We start from the raw sequence: 13,454 nt of genomic DNA, 5'->3' as shown, positions 1-13,454 counted from the left end.
CTACTAATCCAATGTACTCACTTAATTTGCACGTGCCAGATTATTATAATTAAGTTAATTCCTTTTTTCACATGCACGTCCTCAGGAAGCCGACACAAGATGACTCTTGACACGACATGTTGGATGCAGCTCCGCTCTCATTCTTTTATGCTTCCTTTCATACGAACGGTATAAACAGACGTCTGTCGGGACAGAAGACGTCATATTTTTTTGCTCTGCAGGTGTAAAAAGGCTCTTCTTCCCTCGTTTCTGTCTAACGGCTTGCCCCCCCCCCCCCTCCCTCAGTGTTCGGGCCCGGCGAGAGCTCCGCCCCTCCGTGCCGAGAGAGAGAGCGGATCCTCCTGCTGGACCTGTCGGGTAACGAGCTGGCCTCCCCGTCCTGCCTGCTGGACGACGGCTTCGTCCGGCAGCAGCTGGGTCACCTCCTCCGCCTGGACCTGAGCCACAACGGCCTGCTGGAGTTCCCCTCGGCTCTCTGCCGGGTAACGAATTCATCGAGCGTCGTCGTCGTCGTCGTCAAAAAAAACAACAACAAAAAAGGGCCCCGAAAATAATAAAGGAAGCCGACGCTGATTTTTCTTTCTTTTTTTCCTGCAGAGTTTGAGGAGTCTGACCCGACTGGACCTGCAGGGCAACCAGCTGCGGTCGCTGCCCGCGGAGCTGCTGTCTCTGCTCTCGCTGAGCACGCTCAACGTGTCCCGCAACTGCGTGGGACCCCTGCTGACCTTTGACCCCGCCGTCGCCTGCCCGTCGCTGCGGCAGCTCAACCTGTCGTTCAACCGAATCGCCGCGTTCCCCCACGAGCTCGGCCGCGCCGCGGCTCAGCTGGAGGAGCTGTTCCTGGAAGGGTGAGCTTTTTAATTATTTGGGTAATATTGTTACACTTTCAAAGAGCAGTGAACTTTGAATTCTTAAAATTCCAGTAAAACAGATGTAATATTTGAGGGATTTAAATCACATGCTTTGCAGTTTTTTTTTTTTTTTAATTGGACCGCTCAAAAGTGGGCGGGCTTAGATTGACAGACAGCAGAAATGTCACGATGTGATTGGTTGATTGTTTGGTCGGAACCGGCTTTCATCATCAGCACGCTTCATATTTCATTTTAGAGGAATATTTTCATATAAAACTACAAAGAGATCGATCTCTGTTGCATATATTGTTAGTTAGGTTTAGGCGATATGACCGTGGGGGAAGTGATCTCAGAGGGTTTTAATTTAATCTCCACTTTTAAATATATTCTAAATAATAAATAAAACTACTTAAGAAAAGGATTTCCTTTTTAAAATGTAATAGTTTAATCCTTTTTTTTTTTAAATGTTAAATGTCCGAGCTCAACACCAAAGTCTTGAATCTAGGATTAAAATCATAATAATTAGCGTCTTATTCCTGGATGACCTGTAATCTCGTTGTGTTCTTTGTTGTTATTTACTTTCCTTCTCTCTTCAGGAACGGTTTAACGGAGCTCTGCGTGCCGCTGCGTCTGCCGGAGATCAAGCTGCTGGACGTGAGCAACAACAGCGTGGAGGACATCTCTCCGGACTTCCTGACCGGCTGCCCCAAACTGGAAACCTTCAGCGCCTCCGGCAACAAAATATGTGAGTGCTCTCAAGTTATTAGATGTTCAAAAGCATTGGGAACTTATTATTTGTTTGCCTTTCCGTTTTAATCTATAATGCACTCGGGCGTCACGTGACCTCTAATCAGATTACTGGCATGTGGACGGGATGTCGAAAAAAACAAAAGATCTTTACATCAAATTTACGGCGAGAAACTTTTCACCGATTTTATTAAACGGTCTCATTTCAATACCGAAGCCTCTCTATGTGACGTAAATAAGTGACCTTCAACCAGAAGATTGGCTTTTTTCTTAGTTCTTAATCTTTAATCTCTGGTCCCTGGAAGCACGACCGCTTTTTTTTTTTTATCCACAGTTCCTCGTAGTAACTTTTTGGTCAGTCGGAATGATATTTTAACATTTTGAGGAAAAAAAGAGCTTTATTAAATGGAGATTGTCCTGTGGATATATTTGAAGAATGAATTCGTACAATTTTGAGTTATTCAATGTTGAGTTTCAGGGTTTTTTTGTTTTATTTTTGTATACCTTTTACTTTTCGGTATAAAGGTATATTTTCCACAATTCATTTTTTTGTGACGTGGAGACACAGAACCTTTCTTTAATGTCCCCTTCAGGTTCACTGTCGCACCTCCCGACCAAGATCACAACGCTAAAACTGTCAAACAACAGCTTCACCGACGTCCCCGAGGCCATACTTCACCTCCCAAAGTAAGTCGGGTAGCTCTTAACTTCACGCATATCCCTCTCCTCTCTCCACAAGCGCTCAATTCTCATACTCCCGTGCGTTCCAGCTTGCGCTCGGTGGACATGAGAACCAACCGCATCGCTGTTCTGCCCGGCCCGGGACTCTGGGAGTCCAGCAACCTCCGAGAGCTGATGTTCAGCCAGAACGCCATCAGGGTTCTGGACCTGAGTGGGCCGATCGCCAAGTGGACCCGACTGGAGAAGCTCCACCTGAGCGACAACAAGCTCGCTCGGGTAAAGAAGCGTCTCCCAACTGCGGTGTGTGTGTGCGTGTGTGTGTGTGTGTGTGTGTGTGTGTGTCAATGACGGTCGTGTCGTCTCTCGGTCAGATCCCCCAGCAGATCGGCCTGTTGGAAGGACTCACCTCGCTGGACGTGAGTCGTAACGCCAACGTGCGCTCCTTCCCCGACGAGATGGGGAAGCTGGGCCGCCTGTGGGACCTCCCGCTGGACGGCCTCCGACTCCAGCTGGACCTCAAGCTCATCGGCAGCAAGACCAAAGACATCGTCAGGTCGGCGGCTCAAGTGACCTGAGATTGAAACGCTCTTCGTTGTTTTAGAGCGAGAAGTAAAGCGGTATGAACGATGTCCTCACCAGGTTCCTGCAGCAGCGGCTGAAGAAGGCGGTGCCGTACTACCGCGTGAAGCTCATCGTGGTGGGGAACGCCGGCAGCGGGAAGACCGCCCTGATCCAGCAGCTGATGAAGCTGAAGCGCTCCCAGGCGGCGAACAACCCCAAGCTGGCCGGCGTCGGCATCGACGTCCGGGACTGGACCATCAAGGAGCGGGACAAGAAGAGGATGGTGCTGAACGTCTGGGACTTCTCAGGAGGAGAGGAGTTCAGCGGCTCTCACCCTCACTTCCTGACCTCCAGAGCTCTCTACCTCGTGGTGTACAACCTCAGCAAAGGAGCCGGTCAGGTGGACGCCCTGAAGCCCTGGCTCTTCAACATCAAAGTGAGTCACCGAGGCGGGTTCCCACACTCCCAAAATTCATTCATCAAGGATTTGATGAGAGAAAACGACATTCTATTGTTGGTCAGTTAGCATGTGTTTTTGGCTTTATTAGCCTGGCTACTATAAACACATATTACTCTAAATACAAACCATTCTACAAAGTCTATATGATATATGAAGTCTAACTTGGATATTCTCTGAAATTTAAAGTGGTACATTTGCAAGAAACGAATCACAAGTTTATGAGAACATTTATTGAGACGGGAGATTGTTAAATCATAAATATTTCCAAGAAAAAAACAAACAAAAGTCACACATTTATGAGGAAGATAAAACTAAAAATGATCCCTTCGTAATCACATTTAGCGATAAGGAAATACTTGTAACTCTTATCACATAATCACCATGTTAAAGCAGCCTTTTTCTTCAATTTACCATTTTAATCCTGGACATTCCTAGATTTCTTTCTTAGAATATTACAGTTTTACGTCATTAGCAGACTTTTAATTCCCTTGTTTTTTTTGTTTTTTTAAATAAAAAAAGAGTGTTTTTAGAAGAAGTCGTTCTTCCCCTGTCCTGTGAACCCCCCCCTCCCTTCAGGCCGTCGCCCCCCTGTCCCCGGTCATCCTGGTGGGAACCCACACGGACGTGAGCGACGAGCTGCAGCTCCAGGCCTGCCTGACCAAGATCCGGGAGGAGCTGCTGAACCACCAGGGCTTCCCGGCCATCAGGGACTACCACATGGTCTCGGTCTGCGAGGACTCGGACGCCATGGCCAAGCTGCGCAAGGCCATCGCCAGGGAAGTCGCCGGCTTCAAGGTAAAAAAAAAAAAGCTTTTTTTTTTTTTTTATCTGGTTCTGCTCTGTCCTCACCCCCCCCCCCATCCTTTTGCTTCCGCAGATCCAGGGCCAGCCCGTGATGGGCCAGCTGGTTCCGGACAGCTACGTGGAGCTGGAGCGCCGGGTTCTGCAGGAGAGGACCAGGGCTCCCCCCGAGTTCCCCGTGCTGAGGCACCGGGAGCTGCTGCAGCTCATCCAGGAGAGTCAGCTGCAGCTGGAGGAGGCGGAGCTTCCCCACGCCGTCCACTTCCTCAGTGAAGCCGGTGAGCATCACACAGGCCTCGATATTACCTTGATATAAATTTTTTTTTAATTTTTTTTAATTAGTCCTAATTCAACGACCTCTTCTTACTCCTTGAAGGGGTTTTACTGCACTTTGATGACCCTGCTCTTCAGCTCCAGGAGCTCTACTTCATCGACCCCCAGTGGCTGTGCAACATCATCTCCCAGGTAGCTTCATCGGAACGCATTCTCTCTTTTACTTCAGTGGATTTTCTTTCTGGCCTAGACATTTTTAAACGTTCTATAAAAAAAACCCCGCCCCTAAAAAACATACTTTATGGATCTATTTGACTCTATATAGACCATAATTTACTAAATGAACATCACGCTGTATTGAAGAAGACTTGAAACTAGAGATTGAGACCATAAACTCTCGTTTACAATGTTTACTGAGGGTCATTTTCCTCATATAAAGTCGCCCCCTGGAGGCCATTTGAAAGAATGCAAGCTCATGACACTTCCACACCGGCTTCCCCTTTTTTCAAGAACCGGGAGGTTGCCGCATAAAAGCCCTTCTTTTGACCCTCGCCTTCGGGTCCAATCGGTGAAAACAATGTGCCGTCTCTTTCTTTTGTGTGTAGAAACTGACGTTGAAGAGCGGCGGCTTCTGGGAGCCCCCGAAAGGAGTCGTTCAGCGCTCGGCGGTGGAGAAGTTCCTGTCTGAGACCCGATGTTTCCCCAAGAGCCACCTGACGCAGTTCTTCAAACTGCTGGAGAAGTTTCAGATCGCTCTGCCCTTCGGCGAGGACCAGCTGCTGGTGCCCAGCAGGTGTGTTTTTTAAAAAAATGAGCAGTTTCGGATGCAGAAGGTGTTTTTTTAATTTTTTTAAAGGGATCGTAGAGGAACCTCTCGTCTCTCTTTCCCCTCTGACAGTTTGTCCAAACACCGGCCGGTGATCGAGCTGCCTCACTGCGAGAACTCCGAGGTGATCGTGCGCCTGTACGAGATGCCGTACTTCCCCCTGGACTACTGGTCTCGCCAGATCAGCCGCCTGCTGGAGGTCTCGTCTTACCTGCTTTGCGGAAGAGGTACAACTGAAGGGCTCTTTCACCAGAGGGGGGGTGGGGGGTGCTGCTCTGAATACGAATATGAATCCTCGCTTTGTGTGTTAACCAGAAAAAGCGGTGCGACCCAACCGGATCTACTGGAGGAGGGGCGTGTACCTGAGCTGGTCCCCGGAGGCCTACTGTCTGGTGGAGGCCTCCTCGGGGGAGGGGAACCCCTCCAGCTTCGTCAGGATAACTGTGCCCTCCTCGCGCAAAGGTGAGGTTGTCTTTAAAAAAAACAAAATGGATCACGTCTTATCGGCTGGATGTCTTTGAGGGAGGAGTTAACCGTTGTGGTCTGTCCCCCCCCCCCCCCCAGGCCGGGTGCTGCTGGGTCAGGTGGTGGACCACGTCGACTCCCTGCTGGAGGAGTGGTTTCCCGGCCTGCTGAACACCGACGTGCACGGCAGTGGCGAGGCTCTGCTGAAGAAGTGGGCCCTCTACAGCTTCGAGGACGGGCAGGAGTGGAGCAAGATCCTGCTCGAGGACCTCTTCACCTGTTTCGACAACGGTACGTAATTCAAAAAAAAAACCAACAACAACATCATTGTTCACCTACGGTAACCGTGGCAATCAAGAGCTGGCGAACCCCCCCCCGACCGTGAGGGAACATCCATATTAAGCGGTGAGAAGAAATATTAAATGAGGCATATATGACGTTATCTAAAATCTGTCTGATTTTTGATTTCACGATCAATCCTAGATTTCCTGCTGGTGAACCCGGAGGACCCCCGCTGCACACTTCCCATCTCTCAGATCGCCCCCGACTTGGTGCTGAGTGACCAGCCGGCGGGGACGATACTGGACGCCGAAGAGCTTCACATCGACATGTCGAAGGAGAACCGACTGGGTAATACAAAAAAAGATTTATTAAACCCGTAAAACAATGCATCTTTTCTTTGTAAAGAATGTTTAATAATAAAAAACGCATTCTCTTCTTGCAGGGGACGGGGGCTTTGGGACGGTCTATCGAAGCGTCTACAAAAACGAAGAAGTGGCCGTGAAGTTATTCAACAAGCATGCGTCTGAGCTTTACATCTACAGGCTCCTCAGACAGGTACCATTTAAAATAAATAAATAAATAAAAAACACCTAAAAAAAAGGTCCCCCGTGGACAGCACTTCCCCTCTTTTGTTTTCTCTCTCCAGGAGCTCGTGGTGCTGGGTCGCCTCCGTCACCCCAGCCTGGTCAGCCTGCTGGCGGCCGGCATTTCTCCTCCGGTCCTGGTGATGGAGCTGGCTCTGAGAGGCTCGCTGGACTTCCTGTTTGAGCACGAGCACGGCGGCCTCAACAGGAAGCTGCAGCACAGGATCGCCCTGCAGGTGGCCGACGGACTCAGGTACCGAGCCTGACTCCATAAATGCATCAATTTAAACACACTTATAATGCATTATAATCTGTTTATAAGCTTAATGCTTCATGACAAACATCGTAACATTAAAAAAAAGCATTTTTATTATGACTTATTACTCTAAATGGTCATTGTTTGCTTTAAGTAAAAAAAAAAAAAATGTTAGAAGTTTTTGTGTGTTCTTGCAGATTTAATGTTTTCAACTTATAATCACATTATAATGTATTATAACTGTGTTTATAATGCATTAAGAAAAGATTTGAATGTATTGCTACAATGGGAATTATAATATTGTGATGGTCCTAGTCCTAATTATGATATTTTACCTTTTTTTTTAAAGTGTTATGGTTATGTGTTCTGAAGTATTATAAATATGACTGTATTTATAAAGTGCTATAGGCTGATTATGAATACATTATAAGTATATGTTTATACTGCATTACAGACAGATCCTCAGAATCAGACGCACATTTTTGTAAAACCTGCGCTTCGCCGTTCAATCCGTGTGCTCAGGTACCTCCACTCGGCCATGATCATCTACCGGGACCTCAAGCCCCACAACGTCCTGCTCTTCAACCTGAAGACCGACTCCGAGATCATCGCCAAGATCACCGACTACGGCATCGCTCAGCACTGCTGCGGCATGGGCGTGAGGAGCTCGGAGGGCACGCCGGGTTAGACGCCCCCTTCTGCACACAATATTTTGGCATTTATCCTCCGAATGTTATATAAATCGGCTCACCTGAGGAATTGAAACCTGGCAGGTTTCCGAGCCCCGGAGGTCGCCCGGGGCAACGTGACCTACAACCAGCAGGCCGACGTGTTCTCCTTCGGCCTGCTGCTCTACGACCTCCTGACCTGCGGCGAGCGAATCTCCGACGGCATGAAGTTCCCCAGCGAGTTCGACGAGGCCGCGGTGCAGAGGAAGCTGCCAGGTGACGGAGTTTAATTAAGAGAGTCGTGTTGGTTTTTTATTATTTAAGTATATAACAACAAAGTGTATATAGATTGTGCAGTTTCTTTTTTATTGTTAGTATCCTGATACTATGCGTAGTTTTTATCTTCACACAATGAGATAAAGAAAAAGAATAATAAGACAATCCTACGAGACGTAAACATACAGAGCACGTTAACAACGACGCAGGTTTTGATAGAGAAAAGATATTCCATGTAATGTTTGGATGTTTTTATGAAGTGCTGCATAATCGAACTTCCCTTGAACACAACAGACCCGGTGAAACACTACGGCTGCTCACCGTGGCCGGGCTTCCAGGTGCTGATGAAGGACTGTTTGGGGGAAAGCCCTCAGGGTCGACCCACCTCTGCTCAGGTGAGGACCTGAACCCCTGTGGAAGCGCAGTGGACACTAGCGGTAGTGGAGCGCCCCCTGGTGGTGGCATCGATAACAAACTCCCCTTATGGCCAACGAATTGGCTTTAACAGGTATTTGTGTCTTCCGTAACGCGTGCAGGTGTTCGACCGGCTGAACTCCGTGGAGATGTTGTGCCTGATGAGGGAGTTGCCGGTTCCCCGGGTGTTGAACGGCGAGTGCCTCGCGGTGAGCGCCGGCGGTGGCGGCGGTGGCGGCGGTGGCGTCGGCCCCCCGAACAGCCTCCGAGCCTGGCTGGGTGGAGGCAGCAGCGCCCAGAGACTCGGCTCCATCACGGCGTTGGACCTGGACGACGGCGCCGTCGCCACGCAGGTACCCACGGCGCCGTTATTAACGATTTCTTGATTTTACACTTACATTTTTTTATTTTAGAATATTATTATAGGGATTATGCATGACTGATATTTTATAAATCATTATTCATTAAATCTGTAATTCACCCACAGCATTATTTTTGTAATTTCTTCTTTTTTTTTTACTAACTTACTGTTTTTTTTACATTTTTTTTTTAATTGCTACAAATCAAACACACCTCCAGACTTCCTGTTTACGCGGCGTCTCTCTCGCTCCCGCAGGAAATAGACTCCAGTCCCGTCTTGTGTCTCGTGACCGTCCAAATCCCGAGCGAGGCGTGCGATTGGCTGGTGGCGGGCACCCAGTCCGGCTCCTTGGTGGTCTTCAGCGCTCGGGACCCGACGGCTCGGCACCGCCTGCAGAGCGTCGCGGACGCCGTCACCTCGCTGTACTTCCACGTGCACCCTCGTCGCACGTAAGATTACGATGTTGTTTGTGCGAGTTTTGGCCCGACGAATTATGATCCAGCAAATAGTTTGAGAGTTGTATTTATTTTTATCTTTATATACATATATATATATTTGTATTTATATATTTATTTATTTGTATTTATTTATATCTTTATATTTATTTGTATTTATTTATCTCTTTATATTTATTTATATCTTTATATTTATATATATATATATATTTACATATTTGTATTTATTTATATTTATTTATTTGTATTTATTTATATCTTTATATTTATTTGTATTTATTTATATCTTTATATTTATTTGTATTTATTTATCTCTTTATATTTATTTATATCTTTATATTTATATATATATATATATATATATATATATATATATATATATTTACATATATGTATTTGTATTTATTTATATCTTTATATTTATTTGTATTTATTTATATCTTTATATTTATTTATTTATATATACATATATACATGTATTTATTTATATCTTTTATATATATTTGTATTTATTTATATATATATATATATATATATATATACATGCATATATGTATTTGTATTTATTTATATTTTTTATATATATTTGTATTTATTTATATATACAATATATATTTGTATTTATTTATATATACATATATGTATTTGTATTTATTTATGTCTTTTTATATATATATATATAAAAAAAATATAATAAACTTTTTTTAAATGGTGCCTTTCGATGTTTTTTACTGTCTTTCCAGCCAGAGAAAGAATTACTTGCTTGTCGGGTCAGCCGACGGAGTGCTCACCGTTTACGAAGACTCTGTTCTCCAGGTAAATATATTCCGTAAAGATCCCGCGCGTTCGAGTCCCGACCTGTCGCCGCGTCTGACCCTCTCCCGGTCGGTCCCTCCCTCCCTCCCAGCAGGAGAACGGGCAGCCGGTCAAAACGCTGGCGGTGGGCCACGCCGACACGCCCGTCGTGTGCCTGGGCCAGTCGTCCCATCCGCTGGACAGCAGGTCGGTGTGGGCCGGCTGCGGCGCCAAGATCCTCTCCTTCACCGCCGACTACGACGTCTGCAAGAGCATCGACACCAGGCCCAGCCTCGTCCTGCAGTGAGACACGCGTCCCGTCATAAATCAAACAATTATGTTGGTATCGAAAGACGAGAATCAGGGGGGGGGATGTTGGATTTGAGTCTTCACGTCTTTTTTTTTTTTTTTGTCCTTCAGGCAGCAGCGGTCGCCGGGAGGAGAAGCGCGTGTGTCGCAGCTCGTCGTGGACAAATATGTTTACCTGAGCAAAGCCGGGACCGCAAGCGTCGAGGTCTGGGACAAGAGGGGCGAGAGGATGGTGGACTGCATCGACTGCGCTCAGATCATCAGGTACAAACACATGCGTCTATTTATTATGGAGTTTTTTTTAATCTTTGTAGTATTTAAGTGTTTCTTGAAAAACTGAACAGGCCTGCACACTTATACAGAGTGTGAACGACATAGCATATATAACACATACATAGCATTATAACACATTTTATAGATAGATAGATATATACTTTGTTCATTCCCAGGGGGAAATGTGTTGGGAAACAAGTTTACAAGATATACAATATACAGGACATATTACATTTAAGAATTTAAATAATAAAGGAATAAAAATATATATAAAACGAAAGTTCATACAGTGTATCTAAGTGTATATAAAGTGAAAGCGGTGCAAGGTTTAAAATTTAAATTTGAGGAGGATCTGGCCAGAGGTGATTTATTATAAAGTATAATAGCAGTTGGCAACAAATGGTGACAGACACGCCAAAAATAAATTCTCGCCGTAACCAAACAGGATCTTTGTGCCTAACCACATATTTGTGTTCCTTGTGTAGACAATGCAGTGTATTGATTCTCCCTCCCTCTCTCTCTCCCTCTCTCCCTCTCTCTCTCCGCAGAGGCAGGAAGGGCGGTGAGGCGGAGCCGCCCGGCGAGGCCCGAGTGAAGGCGCTGCTGGTGCAGAGCGCCGCAGCTCTCTGGGTCGGCACTAGAGGGGGCCACCTGCTGCTGCTGGAGCTCTCCACACACCAGGCGCTGCAGGTCATCGGCCCCTGCTGCGACTCCGTCCGCTGCATGGCCTCTGCGCTCATAGGTGGGGGTGCTTGAGGGTGCTTGAGGGTGCTGAATTTCGTTCTCTCACGTTGTTAAAAAAAAAAAAAAAGTGAGATTTTCTATGCCTTTTTAAAAAAAAATATATATATATATATTAATTTCGGTATATTTTTCTTATTTTCGTGTAGAGGTGCATAGTAACTAAACCATTTCTCAGTTTTAAACATTATAAACGCGTTCCAGTTAATTTCCGGTTGCGGTGCACGTGAACGACATCGGCTGACAGGAAGTAAAACGCGGAGCTGTTTCCTCCCAATGTAATTCTGGTGGATTTCGTGGTGGCTTTAGTTAGCTAGCTAACTAGCTGTTAGCTAGTAGCTGTTAGCTAGTTAGCTAACTAACTAAAGGAGCATTAAATCGTGGTGGCTTTAGTTAGCTAACTAGCTAACTAAAGCTAACTAGCTAACTAAAGCGCTGCAGGTCATAACTAACTAAAGCCACCACGATTTAATGCTCCTTTACAGAAAATGAGTCGCTCCTCTGGTGGTGGCATTGTTCCGTTCCTACGCTGTGGCGAGAGTTTCTGGATGTCCATCAAGTCATTATTCATATTTGACTAATTTTCTGTGGCTTTCTACGCGACCTAACGTTGCTAATTTTAGTCGCTATGAGTCGTTATAAAAAATGGCCGCCGCTCTGCTCATCCAGCTCGATGGTTTGAGCCGGAATGTCGACTCCTGTTTCTACGGCTAAAAACTGATTTATTTATTTTTTTTACCTTAGGTGGAAAACCGCTCTATGAGAATTTTTGTACACAAGTATGGACCTGGAAATGAGCGCGATTTGTCCCCTTTAATAATTTATGCATTTGTGTGTTTGACATTGTTTTTATGTAGCATGGTGTCAGGCATTTTGCCATGGCGACGGTGTGAGGACGCGTTACTAAATACTTCTATTGAATTTTGGGAGCACCACGTTGCCTAAATGTGTATATTAATCTTTGCATCAGGAGTCCGTTCTATATGTTTGTATTGTGGGATTTTTGCTAATTAGTACAATCCTTCCCAATATGATTTATACCAATCTCAGAGGCCTCGAGATAAGCGGACTGTTCTTCTTTTCTCCTCACTAGAAACACTAAACTGGAAGAACGTGGTTCTGGTTCTGGGCAGAAGACTCCCGCAGGACGCCAGTCAGCTCGGTGAGTCTCGTCGGCCCGTCGCGTTTTTTAATCTCTACTTTCTCCGCGTCGGGGTCTGAAAGTCGAGTTTTTCTTTTCCCGTGTTTCCCTGCTGCTCTCAGACAAGGAGTCTGTGCTGATGGTGTGGAACGGCACGCTGCCGATGGAGGTCAAGGACCTGAACAAGCACTGCGAGAAGAGGGAGCAAATGGCGGTCAAAATGAGCGAGCGGCTCCAGCACGACTGAGCCCCCCCCGCACACGTTGGTTTGTGTGTGTGTGTGTGTGTGTGTTTTTATTGTCTGTTTTAAAAAAAATTTACTAATTGTGAAACGTTCTCTATTTAATTCTGACGCCTCTGGGCGACCCGCTGAATTAAAACGAGACCATCGAAAAAGATTTCTATATAGTCGTACGAGTGTATGGCGTCATTATCAGCAACTGGTGCTCGGAAACACTCCCACTTGTGTCCACCGGGGGGGCGCCAGAATCAACACAAAATGAAAGTTCCTCGCAGTAACTTTAATGTTATTGGTATTTAATTTGCCTCAATGCAGTCAATATATGTTGTAATGTGTAATATTATCATTGTATTGCTTTTAAACCATAGTGTCCAACCATAACCAGTAGTAGTAGTAACTCCTTCTTAATTATTATTTGTTTTGCAGAGTGTTCGTCGAAAAAGGGATCGACTCTCCGGTGGATCGATTGAAGGTTTTACTTCATTTTCTGACAGACATTCTCACTTTCTCAGGGGGGAGCACGTTGCAATGAATCAATCAAAAAAAAGATGCACACTTATAAAAATGATTTGCTGTGTTTTACAAGACAATCTTTGTAATTTGTGAAGAGAGACGTTGTTGTTGTTGTTGTTTTTTCTTCTAAAAAGGGACACAGATGGTCTGATTTGCGTTGTTATGAACGCAGACGTTCAGGAAGCACCTGCTTCCTTCTTCCGATGAACACGTAGGATGGTTTACAAAAAAAGGAAATGGAGAGAATGCCAAAGTGAAAAAAAAAAAAGCCTCTAAAAAGTGTACATTTGATTATTTATTCTCACGCGTGTTTACCTGCGAGTCTCAGGTGTACAAAGTTTGTATGTCGAGCCGTCAGTAAATACTATTGTATGACCTGTGACGGCTATTTGTTAATGTAAATGAACACAGGAGTAAAAAAAATACGTCAATTAAATCTTTTGTTTTGATTTACGGATTTTATAAATATTTTTTTCTCTT

General features: G+C 45.4%; 1 protein-coding gene across 9 annotated transcripts in view; it reads left to right on the top strand.

Annotated features, from left to right (window-relative positions):
- lrrk2 (leucine-rich repeat kinase 2) overlaps positions 1 to 13,454 on the top strand; it is a 26,256-nt gene extending 12,802 nt beyond the window's left edge. For 5 of the 9 annotated variants that reach the window (XM_034534230.1, XM_034534229.1, XM_034534228.1 and 2 more), the window contains 29 exons: positions 286 to 482; positions 598 to 848; positions 1,448 to 1,596; positions 2,192 to 2,285; positions 2,369 to 2,555; positions 2,651 to 2,832; positions 2,919 to 3,276; positions 3,877 to 4,095; positions 4,178 to 4,379; positions 4,478 to 4,566; positions 4,980 to 5,167; positions 5,273 to 5,427; positions 5,516 to 5,662; positions 5,765 to 5,956; positions 6,149 to 6,295; positions 6,390 to 6,502; positions 6,594 to 6,784; positions 7,310 to 7,470; positions 7,561 to 7,731; positions 8,026 to 8,126; positions 8,268 to 8,498; positions 8,762 to 8,955; positions 9,705 to 9,777; positions 9,869 to 10,059; positions 10,177 to 10,329; positions 10,887 to 11,080; positions 12,173 to 12,241; positions 12,343 to 12,486; positions 12,888 to 13,454. In XM_034534230.1, coding sequence (XP_034390121.1) covers positions 286 to 482; positions 598 to 848; positions 1,448 to 1,596; positions 2,192 to 2,285; positions 2,369 to 2,555; positions 2,651 to 2,832; positions 2,919 to 3,276; positions 3,877 to 4,095; positions 4,178 to 4,379; positions 4,478 to 4,566; positions 4,980 to 5,167; positions 5,273 to 5,427; positions 5,516 to 5,662; positions 5,765 to 5,956; positions 6,149 to 6,295; positions 6,390 to 6,502; positions 6,594 to 6,784; positions 7,310 to 7,470; positions 7,561 to 7,731; positions 8,026 to 8,126; positions 8,268 to 8,498; positions 8,762 to 8,955; positions 9,705 to 9,777; positions 9,869 to 10,059; positions 10,177 to 10,329; positions 10,887 to 11,080; positions 12,173 to 12,241; positions 12,343 to 12,467 — 4,724 coding nt within the window. In that variant the 3' untranslated portion in view covers positions 12,468 to 12,486; positions 12,888 to 13,454. The other 4 variants (XM_034534232.1, XM_034534233.1, XM_034534235.1 and 1 more) reach the window with 4 other exon arrangements.

The sequence above is a fragment of the Cyclopterus lumpus genome, chromosome 6, assembly GCF_009769545.1.
Source record: "Cyclopterus lumpus isolate fCycLum1 chromosome 6, fCycLum1.pri, whole genome shotgun sequence".
Lineage (NCBI taxonomy): Eukaryota > Metazoa > Chordata > Actinopteri > Perciformes > Cyclopteridae > Cyclopterus > Cyclopterus lumpus.
Note: the sequence above shows the minus strand (reverse complement) of the source record. Positions and strands in the feature narration are given on the sequence as shown.